Source organism: Vombatus ursinus, unplaced genomic scaffold, assembly GCF_900497805.2.
Source record: "Vombatus ursinus unplaced genomic scaffold, bare-nosed wombat genome assembly UNPS02014816.1, whole genome shotgun sequence".
In the NCBI taxonomy this organism is placed as follows: domain Eukaryota; kingdom Metazoa; phylum Chordata; class Mammalia; order Diprotodontia; family Vombatidae; genus Vombatus; species Vombatus ursinus.
Genome location: NW_020954594.1, coordinates 7,121,464 through 7,135,175, shown reverse-complemented (window position 1 = coordinate 7,135,175; position 13,712 = coordinate 7,121,464). Strand labels below are relative to the sequence as shown.

Genomic DNA, 13,712 nt, shown 5'->3' with positions numbered 1-13,712 from the left:
GTTCTGTGATGTTATTGATACTTTTGTTAGATAATAACAAAATTTAATGTGAATAAAATGCCTTGATGTTTGCATAGGCTTTTTAAAAGGTGATGCACAAGATAGAAAGAGGTTATCTTATGCAATTTCTGTTAGAAGCCATGAGTGGTGTAGTCTTGGTGTCTGTTATTTTGGAATGGTGCCCAGGGATACCATCTTATCTAAACACTCCCCTGTGGGGAGCCCTTTCCAGTTATAAGATTTAACACTATGATATTTTTATGAAGATGAGTGGGACATAGCAGCAGCTTTGACACTTCTTGTCTGTATATCCTGGGGTAAGGGCATAGCAGTATCTATTTAGAGGAAGGCATATGCCTATTGATTCCTCTTACATCTGCAAAAAACAACCCCCAAACTGCAGGGACTAAAATTAAGTTGGAGAAAGTGTGACAAGTTGTATTATGAATAGGGTCCTTCCTATCTCTATCATTTGAAATCACTAATATCTAGCCAACAGCTGTCTTGGTGAACACAGAATCTGTATCTCAGTATACATATTAAGTGCAGTATAAACTACACCAGTTTATATTGTGCCTTTTGCATGATTATATGTGTGCAATGTAGTGTATAGACACATTTGCTGACACTTTCATCCTATCTAAGAGTCTTAGATTGCAAAGTACGTATATTAATGTATATTTGGGCCTGTGTCCAGAGGATCTGATAGAGCCGCTCTCAGCCCAGCTCTGGATTCTCACTTAACAAAGAAGTAACTTGAGAAAAACCTTGGCCACATACGTTTTGCGTATTTGCCAGTGAGTTTCAGTCCTATCCTCTTTAGGATGGATGGACTGTGATGGGTAAGCAGGCCACACTTGTTGAGTTTTATAAGCTAAGTTCTCCATTCATGTGCTAGAAAAGGCATCAATGTGTTTAAAACCTTTCCTTCCCTCAAGGACTTTTTTTTTATATGTATTATACCTGTAAACCTAGAAATTCCATAACTGAAAATTAATTTAACATTTTTAAATGTTTCTTTTATAGGAAGTAGGGAATGTTGGTCCTTGGTTTAACGTACATTAGAATGAGTTGTGACCTCTTTAAAATAAGTTGGTATAGGTCTCTGGACAAACGTCCATTGAAAGTAGTTCTAATAGGTTATCACTGTCTTAGTATTTGTCTTAAATGGAAAACCACAAATCAGATGGGCCAGAGAGGGTGTTCTAGATTGTGTGAGGTGGCTACCAGATGCTGTGTTGGTTATACGTGATCTAGGAACCCAGAATTCTTTCAACATTGTCACGGTATGTCTGAGTTGCTCCCAGATTTGTTTGTTACCTTGTAATGTGCTTCACTTCAAATCCATTACCCTGTAAGCATTCTGAGAATGAATTGTATATGATATCAAGCCATCTAGCAACTTATATGTCTCTTACACATACACTTAGAATGTAAAGAAAACAAAGACCAGAGGTTTACAGGGAAAACTGATGCATAAAGGTGAGCAATGAAACCTCAAAAGTCAGCTGTCCCTATCAGCTTTCTAGATAATTTCTGCTGCCTCTAGTATATGTGTCCACTGTGTTTCTTTCTCTGTGTGGCCTTTAGATTGTAAGCCTTTTTTGATAGGCTACTTAAAATCTACTTTCTTGAAAATCTACATGTATGGCTGAAGCACTATATAAGTGATAGTGCCTAACACTTGCTGCTGAATTTCTTTAAATTAACATCACAATCCAACAAAATGGAAGAAGTATGTCATTTAAGGCTACCCATTGGTGGTGAAGCCATTGATCCCTGTGCCTTTCTTTCTCACAGTAAGTGGAATTAAGGGCACCTATAAAATATTTTCAAATGACCCTCTTCATATAGGCATGGGTGTTAATGAAGCTCAAGAAGATGATTTCATTTCCTGCAAACTCTGAAGCAACTCTTTAATTTTATATTTTGAAGGGTCTTAAAAAAGGTTTCTTAAAGCATTGGAATATTTGATGAGAAAACAAAGACTAATCAGTTCCAACACTGCTCATAACTTTGCACAAGTGATACTAAAATTGAATATTTAGTAGGTTATATCAAGTGGTACTAGTTTTTTTAAATACAGTTCTTAACGTGTGTATGAAATTGAAGGAACATTTCCATCTCTGCAGCTGGCAGCTGTAACTTTTTTTAATATTGAAAGGTGTCAAACTGTACCAAGGCTGTTTGTCTTTATCTGATCTGGTTGCTGAGTAGTCATTACAGAAGGCATGAGCTCCTCAGGTGCTTTTGCAAGCCTGAGGCTGGCACCGCACTGTGTTGCAGAATCACGTGAGGAAATCATCCACAGGCCCTGGCAAATAAATGGGAAAAGAATCGGGGGAAGAAAAGTTGAGAACTAAGAGAAGTTTTGCCATTAAAATAACATTTAGTCATCAAAACTATGTGGAAAGGTTCCCTGAAGGTTACAGCTTGTCAACCTTTGCCTGGGGTGTTTGCGCAGAACTTGTATTTAATAAATACCTGCCTAGAGCCACGGTCACCACTTCCTCTCTCTCTCTCTTTCTCAGTCTTCTGTACTAGGGGTGGATCCGGGCACATGGTGTGGCACAAGCCCAGGCCGGGCGGCCCGCCAGCCGGGCTCTGGGGAGAGAGGGGGCAGGGGGCGAGGCCACACAGTGGTGACCAGACGGGGACGGGCACAAGAATCCTGGTGTCGGGGGCGGGTGTTTACGAGCCGAGGCTCCGGACGGCAGCCATGACGCCGGGCGCTGGCGCCCCACGGCCCTCCGACAGATGCTTTCGTCCTACCATGCCGGTTTAGAAATCCGGTCCCTCTCGTGTTCCACGTGAGGAAACCTGCGGAGGGCGTGGTGATGAGCCTAAGGTCACACGGCGGGTCAGGGGCAGAACCTGGATTGAAGCCCAGCGCGCCTTTCTCGGCCCTGGGCTCGCTCTCAACCGGAGAACCAGCCCAAGGACACGCTACTATTGGCACCGGGAGGCGGTGCCAAGGCACCAGCGAAGCTAGGCCCGGAGTGGGGGCGGGGGCGGGGGTGCGTGCGCACGTGCGCAATGCGAAGTCTAGCGCTCTCCTTCACGCACGCGCATTCCCTGACTTCCGCATCTCGTCCCGTCAGTTCCGAGCTCCTACCTAGGGTTGCCCAAGTAATCGCCTGTCTGGGTTTTTCTTTAATGTGTCCCTTGAGGCCACAGCGAGGCGCACAGAATACGTAAAAATATTTCTCATGCTCTGTTCTCATCTCTCCGGGTCCTCTTTCTCTGAGGCGACTTAGTTAAAAGTGCCCTGGCGAAGGAACCCTAGAGGTGAGGCGCGCTACTGACATCCTACTTCGGAAAGAGGAGGAGGGGTCCTGGGGTTGGGGTCCTTCCGGAGGGTGACATTCATCCTAGAGCCTGTGGCCCGGACCCAGTGAGGACGGTCTTGACCAGCTGTGAGGTCGTCCGCTCGCCCCCGCTATGGCCCAGCTGGTTCGCAATGCCATCGAGAAGGCTCCGGCCCTGCTAAACGGTGAGCGGAATCGACGTTTCCTGCCCAGACTGGGCTGGGGAGCGCCCGGGGGGTGGGGGGGGAGGTGAGGGAGAGAAGAGGGCCTCCGGCTGCCCCGCGGCCTGTCCCGCCATGTCTGGCCGGACGTGTCGCCTTCTCTCCCTGGGACTGTCTGGTTGAGGGCTCCATTTCTACCCTGGGCCGAGAGTACATGAGCAGCCCCTTTTCAACGCCGAGCATGCCTTGGGAAGGGGCCGAACACGAAACTCTCGTGAGGTCCTCCCTGAGTACCCCCTTTACTTGCCAGTGCTTTTGGGGCCGGGGCCATGGAGGGGACTTTTCTCAACCCCTTTGGTTTGGACGCATCTTGGAGGAAAGGGGAAACTGGCTGCAGAAAGGCGGGGATCCTCGGGAACTTGGTCGACCCCCACCCCGAGAGCTCAGCGGTCCACGAAGTGCTTTGAAACCCACAGAATCCACGTTCCGTCTCCACCCTCCCTGCCAGGCGGCCCCGTAAGCCATTCAGTGCACTTCAATCTGGGCCTGGGCTCTGTTTGTGTGGTTGTAAACCCCAGGCATCCCAAGAACCAGAGAAAGATTGAGTTTGGTGAAAACGAGCTTGAGAGCAGGGATAGCGAGGTGTAGGGGAAAAAGCAATGATCTCAGAGGCCGGAAAGCCCTGGTCCGGAATACCGGCTCTAACATTAGTTTTGTGTCTTTGGGCAGCTTACTTACCCTCTTTAAGTCTCCGTTTAGGCGGAGACTTTGCCATGCATTTCTTAGGTTTGTTGTGACTAAAGTGATTTGTTAAACCTCAAGGCACTATATAAGTGGGAATAGATACCATCCAGACTAGCTAAGTGATAGCATGTTCTGCTGGAGTTGAATCACAGACCTGACACCCGTCTGATAACTTTAAATTATGGCGTGTTATCCAGTATTCTAGATGAACCATTATTTAGTCAAAAAGCATTTATTGAGTGCCTACTGTGGATATACCATTCTTTGTTTTATTCATCAATTCCTGAAGTGACTTCAATTGTAACACCCTACTTTTATTAAGTGCCTAGTTTATTCAGGGGACTGTAGGAAGCACTATGTTCCCTTCAGCTCTAAATCTACAATCCTAAATAACAGTTCTCTAGCATCTAACAGTGAGGGCTATTTTGCAACATCTCTATTTTAAATGAGGCCCTGAGTGGTCACATGGCTAATAAGTGTTACAGCCAAAATTGGAACCCATATCTCCTGACTCCACATCTAGAACTCCTTCCATTGTAGGAAATATAAGCAGGAAATGTGAACTTTCTTATTAAAAAATATGTTGAACTCTATGCCTGACACAATCTAATTCTCTTCTACCACCACCCTTCCTTAGTAATAGACTAGTCCTATTCCTTGTTCTTTTCTAATGCCCGTGCTGAAGAGGACAGTGCCAAACCTGCAAATGCCATAGAAAACAACCTCTTTACTAACAAAATATTGATAAAGAAATCGTTTCTCTACATTTTGCCAATGAAACATCCTTGTTTGCAAAATGCTCTTTTAAGTGAGATAACTAATATCCAGATGTTAGTTATACACATCCTCATTCAAGGAAGGGCTACCAAAATAGGAAGTAAATAGTCTTTTCTTATCTGTATTAGATTATCCATTTAGTGGATTACCTGTGAGCATTCCTTTTGTGATCTAAGATGCTTTTCACCTTCCCCCAAGAACCAGCACCTTTGCCTGTTGGTGTGTGTTCAAGGAGTACATCCAAAACAGAGGAATAATATCATTATACATTTTCAAGTAAAACACAAATAAATTTCAGCATTATTAGCACCATTACTTGCTTCCATTAAAATGGACAATTGAGAGAGGTGTCCTTTTATTTCTAGAAGTTATGAAAAAGAGATTGGTGAAGCCAAGTCAATAACAAATAGACATCTAAGGCAGCTAGGTGGCGCAGTGGATAGAGCACAGGCCCTGAATTCAGGAGGACCTGAGTTCAAATCCAGCCTCAGACACATAACACTTACAAGCTGTGAGACCTTGGGCAAGTCACTTAACCCTATTGCCTAGCCAAAAAAAAATAGACCTCTAATTCAATCTAACAACTAGTCTAGTATGTATATATTTTTAAAGTTAAATGTCTGCTGGTTATATTATTTTAACTTGGTCTTGGTGGAGATCATAATACATAATAATTTTATAGCCATCAAACTTCTCCAGTAATTAAGTATTTGACAGATTGATTCTCAGTATGGTAAGAAATCTGTGAATGTATACATAAAGCATCTGATTTTGTCAGAATGAATACTTTCACATCAGGTAAATTACAACTCCTCTATAACTTAGATCTCACCACTTGTGATAAACCTTTCTAGATTTCTGTAGATTGGTCCTCAGACAGCTATGTGGTAAAGCCTATGACAGGCTTGTGCTCTGCCTTTTCAGCTTAGTAGGACCTACCAGAGCTTATGCTTCCCTGATACAGATGCTAAGAACCTTAGGTTCACCTCTATGCTCAATAAGGTATTGGAGTAGGAAACTCTTAACCCTTCCCCTCCATGCCCTTCCACCCCCCAAAAATAAAAAGATGGAATGGAAAGAACAGAGTCAGAAAACCTAACTTCTGGTTAAAACTTGGCCACTAATGAGCTCTGTAACCTTGGTTAAGTCACTTTACCTCTTCTGCGAAATGAAAAGTTCTAGTCAACAAGCATGCATTAAGCCCCTACTGTTGTGTCAGACACTGTGCCAATTAATGACTAAATGGTTTCTAAAGACCTTTCCAGCCTTGAATTCTGGAAACCATTGGAAAAAACAGTATCATTAACGTACATTTGAACTAGTTTTAAAAAAATTATTTTCCTACCCAAACCATACTTGTTATTCTCCTTTATTGGCCAGCACGAGGTCTTTTTTCTACGTCATTTCTCAGAGATTTTGTTTCTTAAATATTTACATGTTGCACTGAAAAGGGATACTTATATCCTAGGATCATAAATTTAGAGCTAGGACCTTTCCAGGGCTTCTTAAACTAAGAAATGATGACCTAGTGCATTCACTTCATTTTGTGGATAAAGAAACTGAGGCCCAAAGAGTTAAGACCCAAATCCACACCAGTAGTAAATGGCAGAACTGGGATTTGAACCCAGGTCTTCTGACTACAAACCTAGCACTTTTCTCTGTACCATATATCCTTCCAATGAATAAGTTCACAGGAAAGCCTTATACCTTGTATTTGCCATTAATTTTTCTTCTCAGTCAGATCCAATAGCAAAATTTCTAACAACTGAAAACTTGGTGGGTTTAAACAAAATTTTTTTTCCTTTCCCAAGCTTGGTACTTCAGGGGCTAATTAGAAGTAAATTCCAGCTGTATGACCCTGGGCAATTCACTTAACCCTGATTGCCTCACCCAAAAAAAAAGTAAATTCCAATAGGCAGAAGGGAGGAAGAACAGACAAGGGATCGGGATCCATATACTATACTGTTATGTTCATAAATTTATTTTGTTAGTTGTTTTGATTCTTGTAATAATTTTTTCATTCAAAAAAGCCATCTTAGTATTATTACTGCTACAGTTCTGTAACTACCTTGATGTAAATAGTGGCTTTGGTTAAATCAGAAGAGGATGAATTTTTCTTGAATTGTTAACATAAATATCTGAGGACATTTTATCTTTGTAAATACTACTTTCTTCATCCTGGCTGCTGCAGGCTCTTGCAATATTGTTTCTACTGCTTTTGAAGGGAGAGCAGCTGTGCTTTTGTTACAGAAAGGTTTAATCCAGCACATATTGATAATAGATACTAAAAATGGATGCTAATTGGTATAATTCCATTTGGATCAAGTTATTTGTGCCAAATATTGTGACAGGTTTTTAATTTGATTCTAAATGTACTGTTCCTCCCTCCCCCACCCACTCATGTCCAGTCTCTACCAAGTATTTATTTTAAAAAAAATTGCTGTTACTTTCTTAAGTTATAGGATCTACATGCACAAACTATGCAGTTAAATGGATTTGCCATTCATAAACCAGGCAACGGTACCAGCTTCTAACTAGCGAAGTCCTTGCATAATAAATTGTGCTAACAGGCTTCCTGCCTGATTGAACTTCCCCTGTGACACAGGTGTTAGGCATCTTTAATAGTTGCTTGTTACCAAGGAGCAGCTTTGACTCTTCATATAAGGTGCACATTTGGTACAAGCAGTGAATGAATGTGATGCATGAATAAATATTTGTGTCCAGCCCACACATCTGCTTCTTTCAGTCTCCAGTGAGTTCATCCTGGTTTTGGTTTTTGGGTTGTTGTTTTTTTTTTTTCCAGCTGCTGCAACTTATTCGAAGCCTCGATTGGTCACATTTTGGCAATATGCCAAGGTTGAGCTGGTTCCTCCAAGTCCTCCTGAGATCCCCAGAGCCATTGAGAGCCTGAAAAAAATAATCTCATCAGCTCGAACTGGTAGCTTCAAAAATCTCACAGTTAAGGTAACCATGAATGAAAATAGATTGTACATAACAAAAACTGTTTTCCCTTAGGATTTTTGTGATCATTTGGATTAACACTTGTGTTTTCAAGTGAGGCTCAATCCAACAGGATGTATGTTAGCTCTAACTTAACTGCTTCTGAAGGTTTTCACCTTGATAATTTTTCCATCTGGGTGGAGATCAGTGTGCTGTATCCTAATATCCTAGTTCCCATTAACCCCCTTCTGTAGCAAAGAACTGATATTTTGACTGGGCAGCTCTTTTCTTAATTTTACATTGGTTTCTGCTTTGATGATTGTACCAAGATCCAGTTGCTTACTTTTGCTGATTCTACATTTTTGTGCATCTCTAGCTTTGAGACTCTAGTTCAGCCAAAAGGTCTGTTTGAGTATATTATAAGCCGGAAGTATTGCTCTCTTGGAAGGAAAAAATCCAGACCTGGCAAGCATATAACATGGTATGAAGGAATATTAAATTGCATGAAGATAAAAATCTAAAAGCTATAAGGATTAGAGCTTGGAATTCCATCTTCTCTTGCTTGACCTGGACTGTAGAATTCAAAGGGAATAAATTACTGCTGAGCTGGTATACCCACATCCTGAAAAACTTGGTAATTTTTCAGACTCAAACTTGTAAAAATTAATTATAAATTTAATGTTAAGTAAAAGAAGTCTCAGCCATCTTTCCAAAGAATGGGAAAGGAAAAGTTTTGAGTTCAGTGTGATAATAGCATTATGTGTTTCTTGTCCTTTAGAATGAGAAAGTGCTTTTGAGGAACTCATTTAACTCTACTATTAAAGAAAAAAAAACTGAAAAAGACAGGTTGAACTATTCCTGACTAATGTTTGAGAATTTTTCCTGGGCCAGATAATTGTGAAAGAAATGGTATCTATCCAAGAGACAGTTCTCATCCTTTAATATTTTCTTCAACCAAACAGAAATGTGTGTTTAGAGACTTGTTTTCCTGTAGCTTATCCTTCCATATGAATAGCACATCTAAGTGTTCCAGCAGTTTCCCGGATAGTTTCAGTACTCCTAAATTGTCTCATAAACTAGTAATGAAAGGGTTAGGTCAACTCAGAGCTTTGTAGAATGCTTTGAAAGTATTTATTTAAAAAAAAAAAAGTATAAGCTGTGAGCTACTTAGTTTTCATAATTGAGAAATGCCCTTAATAGTTGAATGAATTTACCTTTAGTCAGTAATTCTTTTTAAATTGAGTTGTCCTAGACTAAATAGTATTCTTTTGGTCTCTATCACAAAAACTGCGATGGAGAATAGTTAGAAGAAAGGAGAAAGCATATACCTTAAATAAACTATGGCTGTTTTGGTTTTGTTTGTTTTTCTCTTTCAGGAAGCTCTACTAAATAGTTTGGTGGCCACTGAAGTATGCATGTGGTTTTACGTTGGCGAGATCATAGGCAAGCGTGGCATCGTTGGATATGATGTTTGAAGACCAACTCTTAGCATCTGAGTGTTTGATTTATCCTTTGTGTGTTTGTGGAACATAGATGCCTAGACTTCTAAATAAAATGAGGAAATAATGTGAAATTTGGTGTTTTCTGTGTCCCATGGGGGGCGGGGGGTTGTTCCCTTCGCTGTCATTTGTGTACTCTTTTTGCCTTAGTGATTACATCATCAACACAGGTGTTTTTCAGTCTTTTCAACTCTGAAGAATGTAAGGTACCTGTTTAGTTTGCTGTTTGATTTCCCTTTGGTGTATTTACTGACTGGAGTCCATTATTTGAGTATGTGAGAAAAGGGAATTTTAGTTTAGGACCCAGATACTTCAGAAAAAGGTAATGACGAAAGGTTTTAAATTTACTATAGTAGCAAAATTAGTGTGCAAAAAGTACTATGATATCTTCATTATAAAAATGTTTTGATTTTTTTGTTTGTCTTTGTTTTTTGCTATAACTCTGAGAAGAATGTAGGTAGATACTGCTGCCAAAAGAAGTGTTGATGGGTTTGTTCTTATCTTCAACACAGCTTTACCCATATGAGAATAGTGATGGTATGCTAAGAATGAACTTGTTGACATCTATTATAGTACTATAGGGTGAATGAAATTTATTTTAATTACTTCATATCATTCTGGTGTTAGTCTGTTATGCCACCAAACTCTCAGGTTTTTATTATGGTTCTCAAAAATCTTAAGTTCTGGGGGCAACGAGGTGGCACAGTGGATAGAGCACTGGCCCTGAAGTCAGGAGGACCTGAGTTCAAATCCGGCCTCAGACCAAACACTTGTCGCTAACTAGCTGTGTGACCCTGGGCAAGTCACTTAACCCCAATTGCCTTTAAAAAAAAAAAAAAAATCTTAAGTTTTATCTTTGAATATGAGGTGTCCAGTAATAAGGTGTATTCACAGGTTGGTACCTGTGTTGGTTAAATAATGATAATATAAAAAATTTTTACCATTATCACCAGTTTTATGAAAGAACAAATGCAACAGGCCAATATGAAAACACCTAATTTTGCCTGAAGCTTTAAAATGAAGACTGTTTATCCTGAAACGGATGGAGTTAGCTAGAACTATTTTGAAAGCTTGTGATAACTTATAATTATGAATGGTTACAGTATCCATATGATCTTATGAACTTTGCTTTTAGTTCTTTCGTGCCTCTCCAATCTCCTGGCCTGGCTCTCTGGTGTAGCAATAGACATCTCTGCACCTTCTTCACAATGAATTATTGTGAGAATTGAGTGAAATAATATATGTAAGGCACTTTCGAAACCTTAAAATGCTTTATAAGATGTTTGCTAATATCTCTCTATAGCTTATACTAATAGCATGTAGATGCTAATGTTTGGCCTCATTTTCTACCTGTTAGGGAAATATGTAGTAGAAAGAGCACAGAAATCAGAGTCAGGGAAGACGTGGGTTCTAATCTTGCCACTAATACCAGTTATATGACCGTAGGCAGTTCTCTAAGCCCTAGTTTCCCCTTTTGTAAAATAGAGATGATAATAGCACTTAACCTGGAAATATTATAAGAATCAAATGAGATGTGTTCAGATCACTTTGAAAATATTGCAATTGTCTCAAAATGCAATAATAAGTGTAAAATGTCTATGTTCCCTTCTACATTTATATCTTGTACAGAAGGTACTATATTTGCTACTGTGGTGCACCTGATATGTTAAAGATGATGTGTTACCGCCCATTTTGCCATTCCACCTTAAGAACTTTTCCACCAGAGTTGCAGCTGAAATCCTTTATATATATTGGCTCCCCCATTAGAACGTGAGCTCCGTGAGAGCATTGACTGCTATGCTTTTCTTTATTTGTTATGTCCCTGGCACCTAACAGTGCTTTGCTCATCAAAGGGCTTAATAAATGCTTTATCACTCATATTCAAAAGTCATGGCCTTTCTAAAATGATAGGCAAGAAAGTGAAATGTCAGAGCTGAATCCAGGAAGTTGTTACCTACAGCTTCAGTAAACATGGTCAAAACTTAAACATGGCTTTCTAAATGGCATACGGTGAGAGTGACAGAAAATTTCAAAAGCTAACTGTGTGGTCACATGTCCTCAAAATAAACATTTACTATACTGCTTTTTCCTCCTTTGTCACTGAATAGTTGATCTGGCCCTTAGCTAGTAATAACAAATGAGTTTCCTTCAAAAATGAAAATCTCACATCCTCATTAGACCTATATCATCAGATGTCAAGACTAAAAAAAAGTCTGTCAGAGGATCTTGTGTTTGGGTAATTATTTAGGTTATCTTTGCTAGAATAGAACAGGTGCAGTAGTATTTGTGTAAAAAGGCTGCTCCTCTTGCAGGGCCACTGTGAAGAGTCGGTAACAGCAGAGGGAAGTTGCTGCTTGCCTAGCCCATGTCTGTAGTTGCCAGTGACTGTGCTTTCCACATCTGTCTTCTCAACAAAACTGTTGTGCTAGCTACAAAAAGCACGACTTACTAAATATGTCATTAACCAACACCAAGCCTGACTGAATGGAGGTGGTGTGAAAGCTAAGCAATAGGTAGCTATTTGTGTACTTTGTATACAGCTCATTTCCACCATGTCCACCTCTTCTAATCCTCACTGGCAATTACCTGGCACTTCCAGGTTTACAGAATTCTTCATCCTTGAGCTTTACAGCAGTAGGTATTTAAGTATCCTAATTTTATAACTGAGGAAACTGGCAAAATTTTAGGAAATAAATAACCAGAAGAGGGACAGTCTACTCTAGGGAATAGGGAGATGACCTCGATCAGGAAGAGACCAGGGCTCAAGTCCTGCTTCTTCCTTACTGGTTGTGTGATCCTTGACTAGAAATTTGAAAACAGTCATCAGCCTACTTTAGTAGTAGTCCCCTAAAGTAATAAAGTTACACATCTATTTAGCCTTCCTTCACTACTACTGCTACTACTACTACCCCTCACTTCTCCAGGCACAAATAACCAAAAGTTCCATCAAATTCTCCCTCCTTAGCTTAAACATATTTCAGACCTCTCTGATTTCTCTGTTCTACTCTCAGATAATGGCACTGAATATTGTCTGTGCACTTTAAAGGTGGACAAGTCTTAGCTCAGCATAGGTCTAGTTACCTTGGATCCTTTTCATGGTCTCTCATGCTTCTTCCCAGGCCTGGGACTTCTGTGTAGGGCTGTATAGCACAATATGATTCCTTCTCACCTTGATGGTATTTATGCCAACTGAACTCTGAAATTGAGGGTAATGAGAGATAGTATTTCTAAGCCCTGGTATGGCGAATCTGAGGATGGCAATCCCAGCAGAGATGCTTAGCATGACAGTTTGCCAGACTTCAGATCAAGTCTTTTAGAAACTTGAATTTCCGTTTTTAAAAAAGTACTATCAATCACTGATAATTTTTTAACAAAAGTTAGGAAGGTAACAACGTGCCATAATTAATATTTGGGTCTGGATTGATAAGCAAGCAACATTTAGTGGCAAGCTGCCACCGAGGGAGATGCAGGCTGCCAAGGGACCTGGGGGACTCATTTCCTGAAGGCCTAGAGGCTGATGGTGCTGCAGAGCTGATGTCAGCTATGTCACTCCTGCATCTCTCAGTCTCTGACTCTGAAATAGATTTGGATCACTGATAAGCAGCCATTGTATCAAGCAAAGCTAGTGCTAGGCTGCTTTTGCATCAAATGGATAGGGGGGACTACAAAAGTCAAATGCAGACCAAAAAGAATATTTCTTGAAATGCTTAATCAGAGGTTGAAAATTCTAGGATTCCCTTAGGACTAGATGCCCTAAGTCCTTTCTTGGGAGTAAAAGCATTCTGTAAAGAATGTGCTTCAGGGCCCGTATCTTCTGTCTAGATAAAAGGAAACAAATGGGTTGTAGGGTTTGTAACACCACACCATTCTTTGCAAGTTAGTTTTTCCTGTTGAACCTTGTGGGTAGATTTCTATTAGAATTATGAAAGTAAATTAGACTGCAATCTGTTCCAGATTGAAGTGGATTCTACTGTCATCCAATCTAACGTCAATTAAAACACCATTACATTGTTTTGAACAGTAGCCTACACATTTTCCCTGAGGAAGCCCATATTTTTACCTTGATGTCATGGCACTCTGAGTACAGATAGGGTTGGGATGGGAACAAGAAACTAAATTAAAGACCACATTAACAGATGCAGCTCTGTGGCATGGTAAGATAATGCAAAAGCAGGTGCCAAATTTTGTAAGCTACATCCTCACAGGTTAGTGAAACCAAATGCAGTGTGTGACCGTAGTTTCTGCAGAATTCTCTTGGCTCAGGCAGAAATAATGAAGAATGA

At 40.4% G+C, this 13,712-nt stretch overlaps 1 protein-coding gene across 1 annotated transcript; it reads left to right on the top strand.

Moving 5' to 3' along the window:
- The first annotated feature begins 3,352 nt into the window (after positions 1-3,352).
- Positions 3,353-9,503, top strand: ATP5MG (ATP synthase membrane subunit g). Its single transcript, XM_027835661.1, has 3 exons — positions 3,353-3,493; positions 7,794-7,954; positions 9,307-9,503. The coding sequence occupies exons 1-3, from the start codon at positions 3,442-3,444 to the stop codon at positions 9,403-9,405; spliced, it is 312 nt and encodes a 103-aa protein (XP_027691462.1). The 5' UTR covers positions 3,353-3,441; the 3' UTR covers positions 9,406-9,503.
- The last annotated feature ends 4,209 nt before the right edge of the window (positions 9,504-13,712 follow it).